Source organism: Triticum urartu, chromosome 7, assembly GCF_003073215.2.
Source record: "Triticum urartu cultivar G1812 chromosome 7, Tu2.1, whole genome shotgun sequence".
Taxonomy (NCBI): domain Eukaryota; kingdom Viridiplantae; phylum Streptophyta; class Magnoliopsida; order Poales; family Poaceae; genus Triticum; species Triticum urartu.
This window is the reverse complement of record NC_053028.1, coordinates 601,261,942-601,276,492: the sequence shown is the minus strand read 5'-3', so window position 1 is coordinate 601,276,492 and position 14,551 is coordinate 601,261,942. Positions and strand designations below refer to the sequence as shown.

The 14,551-nt window shown below is 50.9% G+C and overlaps 1 protein-coding gene across 1 annotated transcript; it reads left to right on the top strand.

Moving 5' to 3' along the window:
• The first annotated feature begins 4,977 nt into the window (after positions 1-4,977).
• On the top strand, positions 4,978-7,597 carry LOC125522123 (ankyrin repeat-containing protein At5g02620-like). Its single transcript, XM_048687198.1, has 2 exons — positions 4,978-5,816; positions 6,274-7,597. Exons 1-2 carry the CDS (start codon positions 5,141-5,143, stop codon positions 7,356-7,358), a joined length of 1,761 nt encoding a protein of 586 aa, XP_048543155.1. The 5' UTR covers positions 4,978-5,140; the 3' UTR covers positions 7,359-7,597.
• The last annotated feature ends 6,954 nt before the right edge of the window (positions 7,598-14,551 follow it).

The following is a 14,551-nucleotide window of genomic DNA, read 5'->3' as shown; positions in this document are numbered from 1 at the left end:
ACGGAATTCAGGGAAGTAATTGAGAATATGTATTCATTTTCATTATAAGGAATTTAATACTTATGAAAATGATTTCGAATAACAAAATCTTTATGAGACAACTTTTGAAATAAAGGAATGGTTGAAATAATTTTGTGGAATAATGAAAATAATTGAAATAACCTTTATAAATAATGTAAATATTTGAATTAACTTTTATTTTGGAAATAATGAATTATTTCTGATAGAATTTTGTGAAATAATAAAAATACTTGAAAACAATTATTTGATATACTGAAATAAATGAAATCATTTTATCAGAGTCATGAAATATTTCTGAAATAATTTTAACATATAGAGAATAGTTGAAACCGTTTTTTAACAATGAAATATTTCTGAAATAACGAAAACAAATTTTTTGAAATAATGAGTATAGTTGGAATCACTTCTTTGAATTAGATTTTTTCCTTGGGTAATTTTATTCAGCGACATTCGTTGGTGATGCATGGCAATACAAATGTTTTATGCGGCAAATTTATGTGTTGGAGCATGGCAATTCTTTCAAGTGAACAAGGCAATTTTTGCAACAAATCCTCTGTTTGCCAGAAGTTGCCATGCGTTTTTGAAGAATTTTCCATGAAAACGTTTACAATTGCATGCTCCATAGCGAATGCAAAGAGGCTATTGGGGTTCTTTTTTCTAATACCACTTTTTTCAAGCAACGAAATAATGAAACTAGAATAAGGAGTGACTTTTTAGGGAATACGACTGAAATAAGTAAAAGGAACATCTGAAATAATGAGTGACATGTGTGGAATTCGATTAAAATAAGTGATACAGAAGTATGATTGGTAGAAGGAAATTTAACTAGTCAAAATGTAAGCAAGATTAGTCTTGTTTTAAAGGTGTTGCTACGAGGGATTCACATATTAAAAAATATATCAAAATTGAACTTTTAATTTGAAAAATATACATAATCTATATTATTACAATGAAACTGAAATGAAGTAATTTTATAAGGGAAAATCATAGCAGATTAGAAAATGTCCGTGTATTTTCCAAAAGTACATGAGTTTTGTAGAGAAAGAATTTGAAAAAATATTCATTTGAGTTAAGAAAATGCCCACAAATTTAAAAAATTTAACTTAAAATGGGAACAGGAAAATAATAAATAAAAATAGATAAAAAAGAAAATGACAAAAAACCTGAAACAAAACCAAATATAAACCATTAAAAAAATCAAGGAAAAACACAAAACTCCCCGGAGGAACCTTCCCAAACCGATGAATAAGAAACATATCGGCTGGCCCGTTCAGGCACTACCGAACCAACGTACCTCGTTTATTCCCCCAAAAAAGCAGACCTCGTTCTATTTGGCGCCTAGGATTTTCTGATATTTTGAGCGTGTGGGTTTAGAAATTCGTTAGAGCTGCTCTGGTAATTTTTTTAACACAAACGCAATCGCTTATATACATGTGCATACACGCACCTCTATGAACGCACACACGCATATCAAGACTTAAACCCTGATTGGTTCGCAGCTGCTCTGGTAATTTGCTGTGTTTGTTGTATGTCATGCCTATATTTTTTTTACGATGATACGTGTTTCAATCATATACAATGTTCAAGTTACAACTCACATAAACAACAACCTAACAAAGCTGAAAAAATAGTTAAACTCTAGTCTTTGCGCAAAAGAACCACCAACCAAGAAAACAAAATGCAATAAAGGCCGAAAAACCGTCTGTGCTTGACGCCAACGCCCGCCACTGCTTCCGACACCACAAGAACAACCAAAATAAAATATGACAGATTACCTCTTCAGCCAAGCTCAACGCGGATCAATTATTGATATGCGGCTTTGCAGGCCTCCAAATTAGCTTACCAAAGGCGAAGTCATTACTGTTGAAACAATCAGATCGAAGCAGTACCCCGCACGTCATCGAACTCCAGATCTAGTTACCCCCGCTCGACGATGATGTTGGAGATGGAAACCATACCTATCAACCGCCAGCACGAACCTAGCACATGATCCACCGTCTTCCAGTTGCATCGACGCAGATTACTATTTGCATACACTCTTGCACCGCCTTCTGAGCTCTGTCGATGCAAAAGCAAACACCGTCTCAACGCGGAGTCTGGGACAGAAGTCCACCATAGGGATGCTGCCGCCACCACATCATTTCCACTCGAATAGACTAGCAATCAGATCCATCATCCATAAACAAGCAGAATGCCGTGTCGAGGAAGGATTTGAAACTTTATTATTCAGCGCCGTTGTCGCTCTTGCCGAAGCCATGATATCAAACTGTCAAGAACCTAAGCTGCTAAGCCCTAAACCTAAAGCTACATGATTTGTACGTGCGGAATCCAGCGCCCTACCTCACCATCAACGACCGAGAGGGACGTCGGCGGAGGGGAGCCACCGAAGGATGTTCCCCTCAAAAACCTAGTCGGCTTAGCCGCCTCCACATATTTTTTGGTTTTGGTGGGCCGTGCCCATAGGCATGGCTCCTTGTCAGCTTGCAGATTTGCACTAAAAATTGTCGTTCCGTATTTCCTCAAAATATGAGAGAATTAGAATTGCCTTGCATAATTTGTAATAGGAGACGTGTATTTTTTAAGAATTATTTTTTCACAACTCAAAAAAAAACATCAATACCAACACACAAACAAAGAAGCACACCGGCAAATAGTGAAATCATACAAGAAGAAAGATATGTATGCGAAGGAAAAAACCACATGGCAAAAGTGAAAAGCAATTCAAACTTAATGAGAAAAATGCAAGTAGAGGCGAAAAATCTCCGAGGCGATCAAAATAACGATGGGCAAACTATAACAAGGACCATAATTGCATCGGCTCCACGGGCTGCACCGGGGCGCCCAAACTCCGGCCGCCTAGGGGCCCTCGTTCTCCTCCTCTCCCCTCACCGCCGCTGGAGGGTGTCGCCGGGCAAAGCCCGGGCGGCGTCGGCGGCGGTGGGGCTATATGGCGGCGTGGTTCGAGCGGATCTCGAGGTCTCGTCTGACTTCAATGGTGGTGTGCGGCGGCGGGAGCGGGGCTCAGCGGAGAAGTGGGGTGGCGGCCGTGGCTCGTGGAGGTGCAGAGAGCCGCGTGGCCACGGCGACAAGGGGTGGCTGGGCGCACTGATGCGCGCGGGCGTGCATCTGGCCGGGTGAGCGCGGCGGCATCCTGCTGCAGGGATCCGGTGCTATGGCTCGCGTATGGCGCAGCGTTGCTGCTGCCGGGCGGATCCAGGGGCTGTCGGGCGTGGTGGTGTGTCAGGGAGGAGCGAGGGCGGTTCTAGGCCAGGTGCGGATGCCGGGGCGGCGGCCCCGGGATGGTGGTTGCAATGGCGGCGGCTGTTGTCGTGGTAGTGGCGTGGAGTTCGTCGTCGCATGAGGTGCGGTGGTGGGTTTTTTGCGTGGTGGTGGTTGGCTGCAGGTGGTGGAGGTGACCTCTCGGGCGAACCGGGCGGCCATGCTGCTCTGGATCTGCAATCCGGTCGTGAGACGAGGAGCTCCGGCGAAAGAATTGCCCTGACCATGGTCAGGACCGACGACGGTGGCACCTACGGATGTCGTCTACCTTCTTGGAGGCGTCGTTGTGGAGCTCCTTCGGCCTCACGATGGATTTGGCTCTCCGGATGAAAATCCTAGCTTCGGTTCTCCGAAGCAGGCGGCGGCGGCGTCTACGTCGTGTCCTTCTTGAAGGCGTCGCTTGGGAGAGGCGGTTGAGGCTGTTGCGAGGATCTCTCTACCATCAGGGTCAGTGGATGTCGGGGCAGCGGCCTCGGACTTGGGCGCCGAGACGGCGGTCTCGGGAAGCGATGCAGCGACGGCTCCATGAGGTAGGGCTACAGCTCAGCATGGCTTGGGTGGCGTTCTTGAGCTGCGAGGGCGGCAAGGTCGTCGGCTCGGTCGATGCGTTCCAGTGTGGATGGTTGGACTTTATGTCGGGGCGGCGGCCCCGAAAGCGGTGTGACGGTCGTGGTCTGCGGGCAGTTTACCTGCGCAACGTGGGTTGTGGGTGGGTCGTGCGGTGTTGTGGCTCGAGGGCGAGCGGTGGTATGTCGGGGTGGCGGCCCCGGAAGCGGTGCGACGGCCGTGGTCTGCGGGCGGTTTTCCTGCGCAACGCGGGTTGCGGGTGGCTGGATCGTGCGGCGTCGTGGCTCGAGAGCGAGCGGTGGTATGTCGGGGTGGCGGCCCCGGAAGGTGGAGTTGGTTGATCGCGCAGGGCGCGGTGGAGCGGTGGATGTCGGGGTGGCGGCTCCGAGATTTTGCAGTTTCGAGGGATCCGACTTCGTGTCGTGTGGGCGACGAGGTTGCCTTCAATGTTGGCCATTGGCATGTTTATGCATTTGAGCGCAGGTCATATGGTGTGCATGTCGTTCATTTCTGCCGAAGAGTCCCGTGACTGCTCCTCTCATAGTAGTCACGGATTCTTCTTTCTTGCAGTGGTGGATGGCCGGCTTGTTGTATTTCGGCATGTTGTCGGTGAGTGTGGGCTTGGCCCTTGATGTATTGGTTTTTGCCTGGTTTTCCACTAATTAACCGGGCAACTCTCTTCTGCTTAATTAATGGATGAGGCAAAACTTTTGCCTCCGTTTCGAATTTTTTTTTTTTGCATCGGCTATATATCATATAACATCACAAAGACAATATGAAAGGTTCTCCAATAACAACGCCTTTAAGAAGGAAATGATGCTCAAGCGCCACCAGCGATAGCCCTGTAGTTTGTCTAACTGCTACTCCCTCCGTCCCGTAATGTAGGATGTTTTTTGGCAGAGAAAACATCCTACATTATGGGACGGAGGGAGTAGTTGTAAATATAATTTAAATTGCTATATATAGTAGCTAGTTAACTCTAACCGGATCGAGCGTTGGATTGGCTAAAGTGAGGTGACAGCGTGAGGCATATACCAAAGTTGGTTGGCAAGCAAAGCACCCCGCCAAGTGCACGTAACCGCAGCACCGGTTCAAAAATCAGTTCCAAGTTCAAGGGGGAAGCAAGGAATCCAGCCGGTGTCCGTCACAATTTGTTCATACGCATGACCAATCAAGTCAGGCGCGGTGTTCTCCACGATCGAGCTAGGTAGCACAGAAGAGGAGGGTTAAGAGTACGTAGAAGCTACTCTAGTTGGTACAGTACGTAAGTAGGATGGACCCCGCGTTGCACGCGGCGGCGGTGAAGGGGAGCGTGGCGAGCCTGAGGATGCTGGCGGCCGAGCGCCCCGACATCCTTGGTTCCAAGACGCCCCAGGAGAACACCGCGCTGCACATCGCCGCGGAGCTCGGCCATGCCGGCTTCGCCGAGGAGGCCCTGGGCGTGGACCACAAGCTGCTCGTCACCAAGAACGCCGACGGCGACACGCCGCTGCACCTGGCGGCCAGGTCGGGTAAGGTGGACATGGTGGAGCTGCTCATCACGCACGCCAGAGTATTGCCGTCGGAGCAACCGCAGCACTCCCCCGCCGCCGCGCACCGAAAACATGTTGATGGACACACCGGAAAACCTTCCCCGACCTCCCCTGGAACTGGAAGCACGGAGGCGCTGGGGCCTCTGTTGATAGCCAACAAGGCCGGCGACACCCCGCTGCACCAGGCCGTGCAGCACGGCTGGAGCGCCGTGGCGCTCAAGCTGCTGGACGCCGAGCCCAGCTGCGGCCACGCGCTCGACGCGAAAAAGCAGTCGCCGCTGCATATCGCCGCCCGGGAGGGCCTCGCCGACGTCGTGAGCAAGATCGTCAGCCATCCCTGGGTCCGCGAGAGGTTTGTCCCCTCCGACTCCGTCAGCGGCACCGCCCTCCACCAGGCCGTCCTCGGCGGCCACAGCCGTAAGTATCGCCTTATTTTCGTCGAGAGGGTGGTTTTTCAGCTCCCGGGTTTCCAGGCACCCTCTATGAACGGGAAAATAAAAAAAATTAAAAATCTAAAACTTTGCAACATCAAAGATGATCAAATATTGTAGGTGCTTGCAAGTTTTCATGCTAAAAAATATTTCGAGGAGCTGTACACACGAAAAAGATTTCAATGTTTGAAGTTTTGAGCACTTTTAGCACTGAAATCTGAAAACTCGTTTGTACACCCTTCTCTACATGATATTTTGGCATGAAAACTTGCAAGAACCTACAAAGTTCGATCATCTTTTGATTTTACAAAGTTTCAGATTTTTTTCCTTTTTTTAGAATTTATTGTTCATAGAAGGTGCCTAGACACCCCGGAGTTGTTACACCTTTCTGTTTCGTTGATCCTGTCCTGTATCGTGTAACTTTAACGTGGCAAGGCAAGCAGGTGTGGTGGAGATATTGCTCGAGGCGACGCCGGAGGATCAGATCGCGCTGACGGACTCGAGCGAGAACAACGCGCTGCACTACGCGGCTCAAAAGAACAGCGCCCGCGTGGTGAAGCTGCTGCTGAACCGGAAGGTGGAGCTGGCCTACAGGCGCAACCGCGACCTACAGTCGCCGTTGCACATGGCCGCCAACTACGGGTCGACGGAGGCCATGGTGGAGCTGCTTAAGCACTGCCCCGACGCGGCGGAGATGGTGGACAGCAAGGGCAGGAACGCCTTCCACGTCGCCGTCACCAGCGGCAAGGTGGACGCCCTCAAGCGCTTGCTCAAGCACGTCCGCCCCGAGGAGATCGTCAATCGCGTCGACCATGGCGGCAACACGCCGCTGCACCTCGCCGCCGCCCTGTCGCGCGTCCAGTCGGCGCTGCTCCTCATCAAGGACCGCCGCGTCAACCCCTGCGTCCTCAACCGGGACGGCCAGTCCGCGCGCAGCCTCATCGAGAAGCGCGGCGCCAGCGAGGAGATGGACACCTACGAGATGTACCTGTGGAAGAAGCTCAAGAAGCACGAGGCCTGCAGGTGCCAGAAGCAGCAGCTACCTCCAATCGCTACTTACCAGTCGCTGCGCGGCCGGAGGGCTGGCCACGACGAGTACTTCAAGCACAGCGTCGAGACCTACACGCTGGTGGCCACGCTCATCGCCACCGTCAGCTTCGCCGCCACCTTCACCATGCCGGGGGGTTACAGCCAGACCGAGGGCACGGCCATCCACGGGCACACGGCGGCGTTCAAGATCTTCGTCATCTCCAACACCGTCGCCATGTGCAGCTCCGTCGTCGTCGTCTTCTGTTTCATCTGGGCATGGCGGGACCCCGTCAAGTTCAAGCTCGACCAGCTCATGTGGGGCCACAGGCTCACCATCGTTGCCTGCCTCGCCATGGTCGTCTCGCTCATGACCGCTGTTTACATCACCGTTGCGCCCACGGCAAGGTGGCCTGCGTACGTTGTGATCGCCATCGGAGCGAGCACTCCCGCCGTGGTGTTCCTCATTCTTGGGAAAGAGGCATTGTACATCCCACTATAGCTACTACTCGCTTTCCTTCGTGTCTGAAAAGAAGGCCTGCATTTTTTATCAAGTCAAATGCATGATTCAAAGTTTAAACGGTTTTTATCAAGTCACACGGCCCATAGGACCCTCTGTGGCAATTGTTCACCTACACACCGTGAGTGCGAATGCATGTGTAATCAACTTTAGTTGCCATGTGTAATTAACTGTAGTTGTCATGTCTGCCATGTATCATTAAATATAGTTGCCATATGTAACTAATTGGAGTTGTCACATGTGGTCAAATCATAGTTGTCATGTATGATCAATCATAGTTGCCGTGTGTGATTAACTAGTTGCCGCATATGCACACCTGTAGTTGTCGTGTGCTGTTAAACCGTAGTTGCCATATATAGTCAACCATACTTGTTGTGTGTGATTAACTAGTTGCCACATATGCACACATGTAGTTGCCATCTATCACCGTGTGAGTGAAGAGCAGTTTCGCCCACACGTTCGGGCGAGTCCTCCTGTGTCCGTTCGGGTGAGGAGCGCCCACACGTGTGGCACTAAATGATAAAGCCCACACGACGCTGGGTGTTTACGTGGCTCTCCATCCATATGGCAACTGCTTCAAAATTCGTGCAAATAAATCAAACGGCATCGAGTGCGTGCGGGCATGTTGATAAATGCCACACGTGTGGGTGTTATCATTTGGATTGATTTTTGCATTGCGCAATTTTGCATTTGTATAAGTGGATTTGTGTGGAAGTTTCTATGTACTACCAATCAATATACATCTAACAGAACAAGAACTGCTCTATAATTTGTAGTCAATCTAACAAAATTACTGATGTCTAGTTCTTATATGAGGTGTTTGGATCAGAGAGTGGTAATGTTAATGGTAAAGGAATTAGATCACGCTGGTAACTGGGACGTAATGAAGACATCCTTGTTTTGTTTGGTTCATACCTGTAAAGGAATCTGGGGCGGAAAAGAACAGGGTGGCGAACTTGCGATCTGGGGCGGCGGCGGTGGCTACCAGGCGAAAGGGCCGCACCAAAGAGGCGGAGGGAATCTGGGGCGGAAAAGAACAGGGTGGCGAACTTGCGATCTGGGGCGGCGACGATGGCTACCAGGCGAAAGGGTCACACCAAAGAGGCGGAGGGAATCTGGGGCGGAAAAGAACGGGGTGGCGAACTTGCGATCTGGGGCGGCGGCGATGGCTACCAGGCGAAAGGGCCGCACCAAAGAGGCGGAGGGAATCTGGGGCGGAAAATAACGGGGTGGCGAACTTGCGATCTGGGGCGGCGGCGATGGCTACCAGGCGAAAGGGTCGCACCAAAGAGGCGGAGGGAATCTGGGGCGGAAAAGAAAGGGGTGGCGAACTTGCAATCTGGGCGGCGGCGATGGCTACCAGGCGAAAGGGCAGCACCAAAGAGGTGGAGGGAATCTGGGGCGGAAAAGAACGGGGTGACGAACTTGCGATCTAGGGCGGCGGCGATGGCTACCAGGCGAAAGGGCCGCACCAAAGAGATGGAGGAGAAGGCGCACATCCGGTGACTCACCGGCCATCAAAGACGGGAAGAGATGGCTCGAGCCTGGCGGTGCTGGGTTCTTTCAGGAGAGAGCAGAGGAGCACTTGAGACTCAAAATCCCTAGATAAGATGCAGGTCATCCCCGCCGGCGGGCATGTCGCGGATGCGGTGGCGCCGGACCTAGAGGAGAGGATCGAGGGGAGGTGGAGGGGGGCTCGAAGGGGACCAGGGAGGCGGCGGCGCTGGTTGACGGGCGACGCGTCGCGAGGTTGAGATTGAGTGTATGATTGTACGATGTATTGCTCTCATGCATAGGCACGTATATATGATGTACAAAGGTGGGCCACGGACCTCAACTATACAAGGAACTAGGAGCCGGGCCCAATACACAATATGCACATAACACATATACTCAACACCACCTTTCGCCCCTTCCCCCTCCCCTCCTCTCTTCCTCACTTTCCCCTAGCTCCCACCTCCTCTCTCCATCACTTTGCTTCTTCCTCCTTACTTCTCCCCCTCCCATTACTCTCCTTCTTCTACCTATCTTTCTCTCTCTTTATTACTCCAAGCTAACTATCCCCCCGCAGTCGAAGCGGCACCGCGGCTGACGCAAAGACTGGACCAGAACTTCTCAAATGACTCCGTAGGCAAGCCCTTGGTCATGCTATCTGCAAATTGTTGGGAAGTAGGGACGTGTAAAACATGAATATGGCCAAGGGCCACCTGTTCCCGAACAAAATGAATATCCAACTCAATATGCTAGGTCCGTCGATGATGCATCGGGTTAGCAGAGAGGTAGACCGCCGAGTCGTTGTCGCAGTAGACCACGTGGCACGGTCAACGGGGCAAGAGAGCTCCTGAAGCGGCTGGCGAAGCCACGAACACTCGGCGACGGTGTTGGCCACTGCACGATACTCAGCCTCAGCACTAGAACGAGAGACCGTAGGCTGCCGCTTGGACGACCACGAGATGAGTGAGGGTCCAAGGTAGACACAATAGCCCGAAGTGGAGCGACGAGTGTCAGGGCAGCCCGCCCAGTCTGCATCAGAGTAGGCGGTGAGGGCGGTGTCGGCGAAGGCGTGAAGCGTGACGCCAAGATCCATAGTGCCACAGATATAGCGGAGAATCCGCTTGACGGCAGCCCAATGAACGTCGCGAGGAGCATGCATATGAAGACACACCTGCTGCATGGCATACTGGATCTTCGGTTGAGTCAGAGTGAGGTACTGGAGAGCACCAACGATAGACCAATAGAAAGCAGCATCCGAAGCAGGAGAACCATCCGTGGCAGAAAGCTTGTCCTTCGTATCAACAGGCGTAGCGACGGGCTTGCAGTTAAGCATGCCAGCACGCTCGAGGAGCTCATGAGCGTACTTCCGCTGATGAAGAAAGAAGCCATCTGGACGGCGCACCACCTCGACACCGAGGAAGTAGTGCAAAGGACCCAAGTCCTTGATGGCGAACTCAGCGCGAAGACGAGCCGTGAGCTGACTGAGGAGACCAGCCGTACATGCCGTCAGGATGATGTCGTCGACATAGAGCAACAAGTAGGCCATGTCAGAGCCCTGATGACAGACGAAGAGCAAGGCGTCCGAGCGGGTAGAGCGGAACCCCGGCTGGTGGAGAAACACCGCGATGCGCTAGTACCAAGCGCGCGAAGCCTGCTTGAGTCCATACAAGGACCGCGAAAGCAGGCACACGTGGTCGGGAAGCGTCGGGTCAACAAACCCGGTGGGCTGCTGGCAGAAGACCTGCTCCTCGAGGTGACCATGGAGGAAGGCGTTGGAGACGTCCATCTGGTGCACCGGACAAGCACAGGAGACCGCAAGGTGGAGAACCGTGCGTATCGTGCCGGGCTTGACGACCGGAGCGAAGGTGTCGGTGAAGTCGATGCCAGCACACTGTCGAAAGCCACGAACGACCCATCGCGCTTTGTAGCGATCAAGGGTACCATCAGGACGGAGCTTGTGTTTAAAGACCCACTTCCCGGTAATCACGTTGGCGTGCCGGGGACGGGGAACAAGCTGCCACGTCCGGTTGCGCAACAGGGCGTCAGACTCCTCTTGCATCGCAGCCATCCAGAGCGGGTCAGGAAGAGCGGCTCGAACGAAGGACGGCAACGGCGATGGCTCAGAGGTGGACGCCGCATGGACGTAGTCATCCGAGGCGTAGCGCGAGCACGGGCGAAAAACGCCCGTACGGGCGCGGTTGACCGGACCGGCCACAGGCGCCGAGGGGGCCGCGGGCGCCGAGGGGGTCGGGGGCGCCGGTGTTGGAAATATGCCCTAGAGGCAATAATAAAATGGTTATTATTATATTTCCTTGTTCATGATAATTGTCTATTGTTCATGCTATAATTGTGTTATCCGGAAATCGTAATACATGTGTGAATACATAGACCACAATACGTCCCTAGTGAGCCTCTAGTTGACTAGCTCGTTGATCAAAAGATAGTCATGGTTTCCTGACTATGGACATTGGATGTCATTGATAATGGGATCACATCATTAGGAGAATGATGTGATGGACAAGACCCAATCCTAAGCATAGCTTAAAGATCGTGTAGTTCGTTTGCTAGAGCTTTTCCAAATGTCAAGTATCATTTCCTTGGACCATGAGATTGTGCAACTCCCGGATACCGTAGGAGTGCTTTGGGTGTACCAAACGTCACAACGTAACTAGGTGACTATAAAGGTGCACTACGGGTATCTCCGAAAGTGTCTGTTGGGTTGGCACGAATCGAGACTGGGATTTGTCACTCCGTATGACGGAGAGGTATCTCTGGGCCCACTCGGTAATGCATCATCATAATGAGCTCAATGTGACAAGTGGTTGATAACGGGATCATGCATTACGGTACGAGTAAAGTGACTTGCCAGTAACGAGATTGAACGAGGTATTGGGATACCGATGATCGAGTCTTGGGCAAGTAACGTACCGATTGACAAAGGGAATTGTATACGGGATTGATTGAATCCTCGACATCGTGGTTCATCCGATGAGATCATCGAGGAGCATGTGGGAGCCAACATGGGTATCCAGATCCCGCTGTTGGTTATTGACCGGAGAGTCGTCTCGGTCATGTCTGCGTGTCTCCCAAACCCGTAGGGTCTACACACTTAAGGTTCGGTGACGCTAGGGTTGTTGAGATATTAGTATACGGTAACCCGAAAGTTGTTCGGAGTCCCGAATGAGATCCCGGACGTCACGAGGAGTTCCGGAATGGTCCGGAGGTGAAGATTTATATATAGGAAGTCAAGTTTCGGCCATCGGGAAAGTTTCGGGGGTAATCGGTATTGTACCGGGACCACCAGAAGGGTCCCGGGGGTCCACCGGGTGGGGCCACCTATCCCGGAGGGCCCCATGGGCTGAAGTGGGAGGGGAACCAGCCCCTGGTGGGCTGGTGCGCCCTCCCATGGGCCTCCCCTGCGCCTAGGGTTGGAAACCCTAGGGGTGGGGGGGCCCACTTGGCTTGGGGGGCAAGCCACCCCCTTGGCCGCCGCCCCCCTTGGAGATCCCATCTCCTAGGGCCGGCGCCCCCCTAGGGGTCCTATATATAGTGGGGGGAGGGAGGGCAGCCGCACCCTAGCCCCTGGCGCCTCCCTCTCCCTCCTGTGACATCTCTCCCTCTCCCTGAGCTTGGCGAAGCCCTGCCGAGAACACTGTTGCTTCCACCACCACGCCGTCGTGCTGCTGGATCTCCATCAACCTCTCCTTCCCCCTTGTTGGATCAAGTTGGAGGAGACATCTTCCCAACCGTACGTGTGTTGAACGCGGAGGTGTCGTCCGTTCGGCGCTAGGTCATCGGTGATTTGGATCACGACGAGTACGACTCCATCAACCCCGTTCTCTTGAAAGCTTCCACTTCGCGATCTACAAGGGTATGTAGAGAACTCCCTTTCTCCCTCGTTGTAGAGATGACTCCATAGATTGATCTTGGTGATGCATAGAAAATTTTAAATTTCTGCTACGATCCCCAACAGTGGCATCATGAGCTAGGTCTATGCGTAGTTTCTATGCATGAGTAGAACACAAAGCAGTTGTGGGCGTCGATATTGTCAATTTGCTTGCCGTTACTAGTCTTATCTTGATTCGGCGGCATCGTGGGATGAAGCGGCCCGGACCGACCTTGCACGTACGCTTACGTAAGACTGGTTCCACCGACTGACATGTACTAGTTGCATAAGGTGGCTGGCGGGTGTCTATCTCTCCCACTTTAGTCGGATCAGATTCGATGAAGAGGGTCCTTATGAAGGGTAAATAGCAATTGTCATATCACCATTGTGGCTTTTGCGTAGGTAAGAAACGTTCTTGCTAGAAACCCATAGCAGCCACGTAAAACATGCAACAACAATTAGAGGACGTCTAACTTGTTTTTGCAGGGTATGCTATGTGATGTGATATGGCCAAAAGGATGTGATGAATTATATATATGTGATGTATGAGATTGATCATGTTCTTGTAATAGGAATCACGACTTGCATGTCGATGAGTATGACAACCGGCAGGAGCCATAGGAGTTGTCTTAATTTATTGTATGACCTGCGTGTCAATGAAAATGCCATGTAATTACTTTACTTTATTGCTAACCGTTAGCCATAGTAGTAGAAGTAATAGTTGGCGAGGCAACTTCATGAAGACACGATGATGGAGATCATGATGATGGAGATCATGGTGTCATGCCGGTGACGATGGTGTTCATGCCGCGCCTCGAAGATGGAGATCAAAGGCGCAAGATGATATTGGCCATATCATGTCACTTTATGATTTGCATGTGATGTTTGTCATGTTTACATCTTATTTGCTTAGAATGACGATAGCATAAATAAGATGATCCCTCGCAATAATTTCAAGAAAGTGTTCCCCCTAACTGTGCACCGTTGCTAAGGTCCGTTGTTCCGAAGCACCACGTGATGATCGGGTGTGATAGATCCTTACGTTCACATACAACGGGTGTAAGACAGATTTACACATGTGATGTATGAGATTGATCATGTTCTTGTAATAGGAATCACGACTTGCATGTCGATGAGTATGACAACCGGCAGGAGCCATAGGAGTTGTCTTAATTTATTTATAACTCGCATGTCAACATAAACGTCATGTAATTACTTTACTTTATTGCTGAAGCATTAGCCATAGTAGTAGAAGTAATAGATGACGAGACAACTTCAAGAAGACACGATGATGGAGATCATGGTGTCATGCCAGTGACAACGATGATCATGGAGCCCCGAAGATGGAGATCAAAAGGAGCAAATGATATTGGCCATATCATGTCACTATTTGATTGCATGTGATGTTTATCATGTTTTACATCTTATTTGCTTAGAACGACGGTAGCTTAAATAAGATGATCCCTCGTAATAATTTCAAGAAAGTGTTCCCCCTAACTGTGCACCGTTGCGAAGGTTCGTTGTTTCGAAGCACCACGTGATGATCGGGTGTGATAGATTCTAACGTTCGAATACAACGGGTGTAAGCCAGATTTACACACGCAATACACTTAGGTTGACTTGACGAGCCTAGCATGTACAGACATGGCCTCGGAACACGGAAGACCGAAAGGTCGAGCATGAGTCGTATAGAAGATACGATCAACATGAAGATGTTCACCGATGTTGACTAGTCCGTCTCACGTGATGATCGGACACGGCCTAGTTGACTCGGATCATGTTTCACTTAGATGAC

Bases quoted from the DNA above. Each gene is read 5' to 3' on its own strand.
- LOC125522123 (XM_048687198.1), top strand. From the start codon at position 5,141: ATGGACCCCGCGTTGCACGCGGCGGCGGTGAAGGGGAGCGTGGCGAGC. The intron at 5,817-6,273 runs GTAAGTATCGCC...CAAGGCAAGCAG, and splicing joins CGTCCTCGGCGGCCACAGCC to GTGTGGTGGAGATATTGCTC.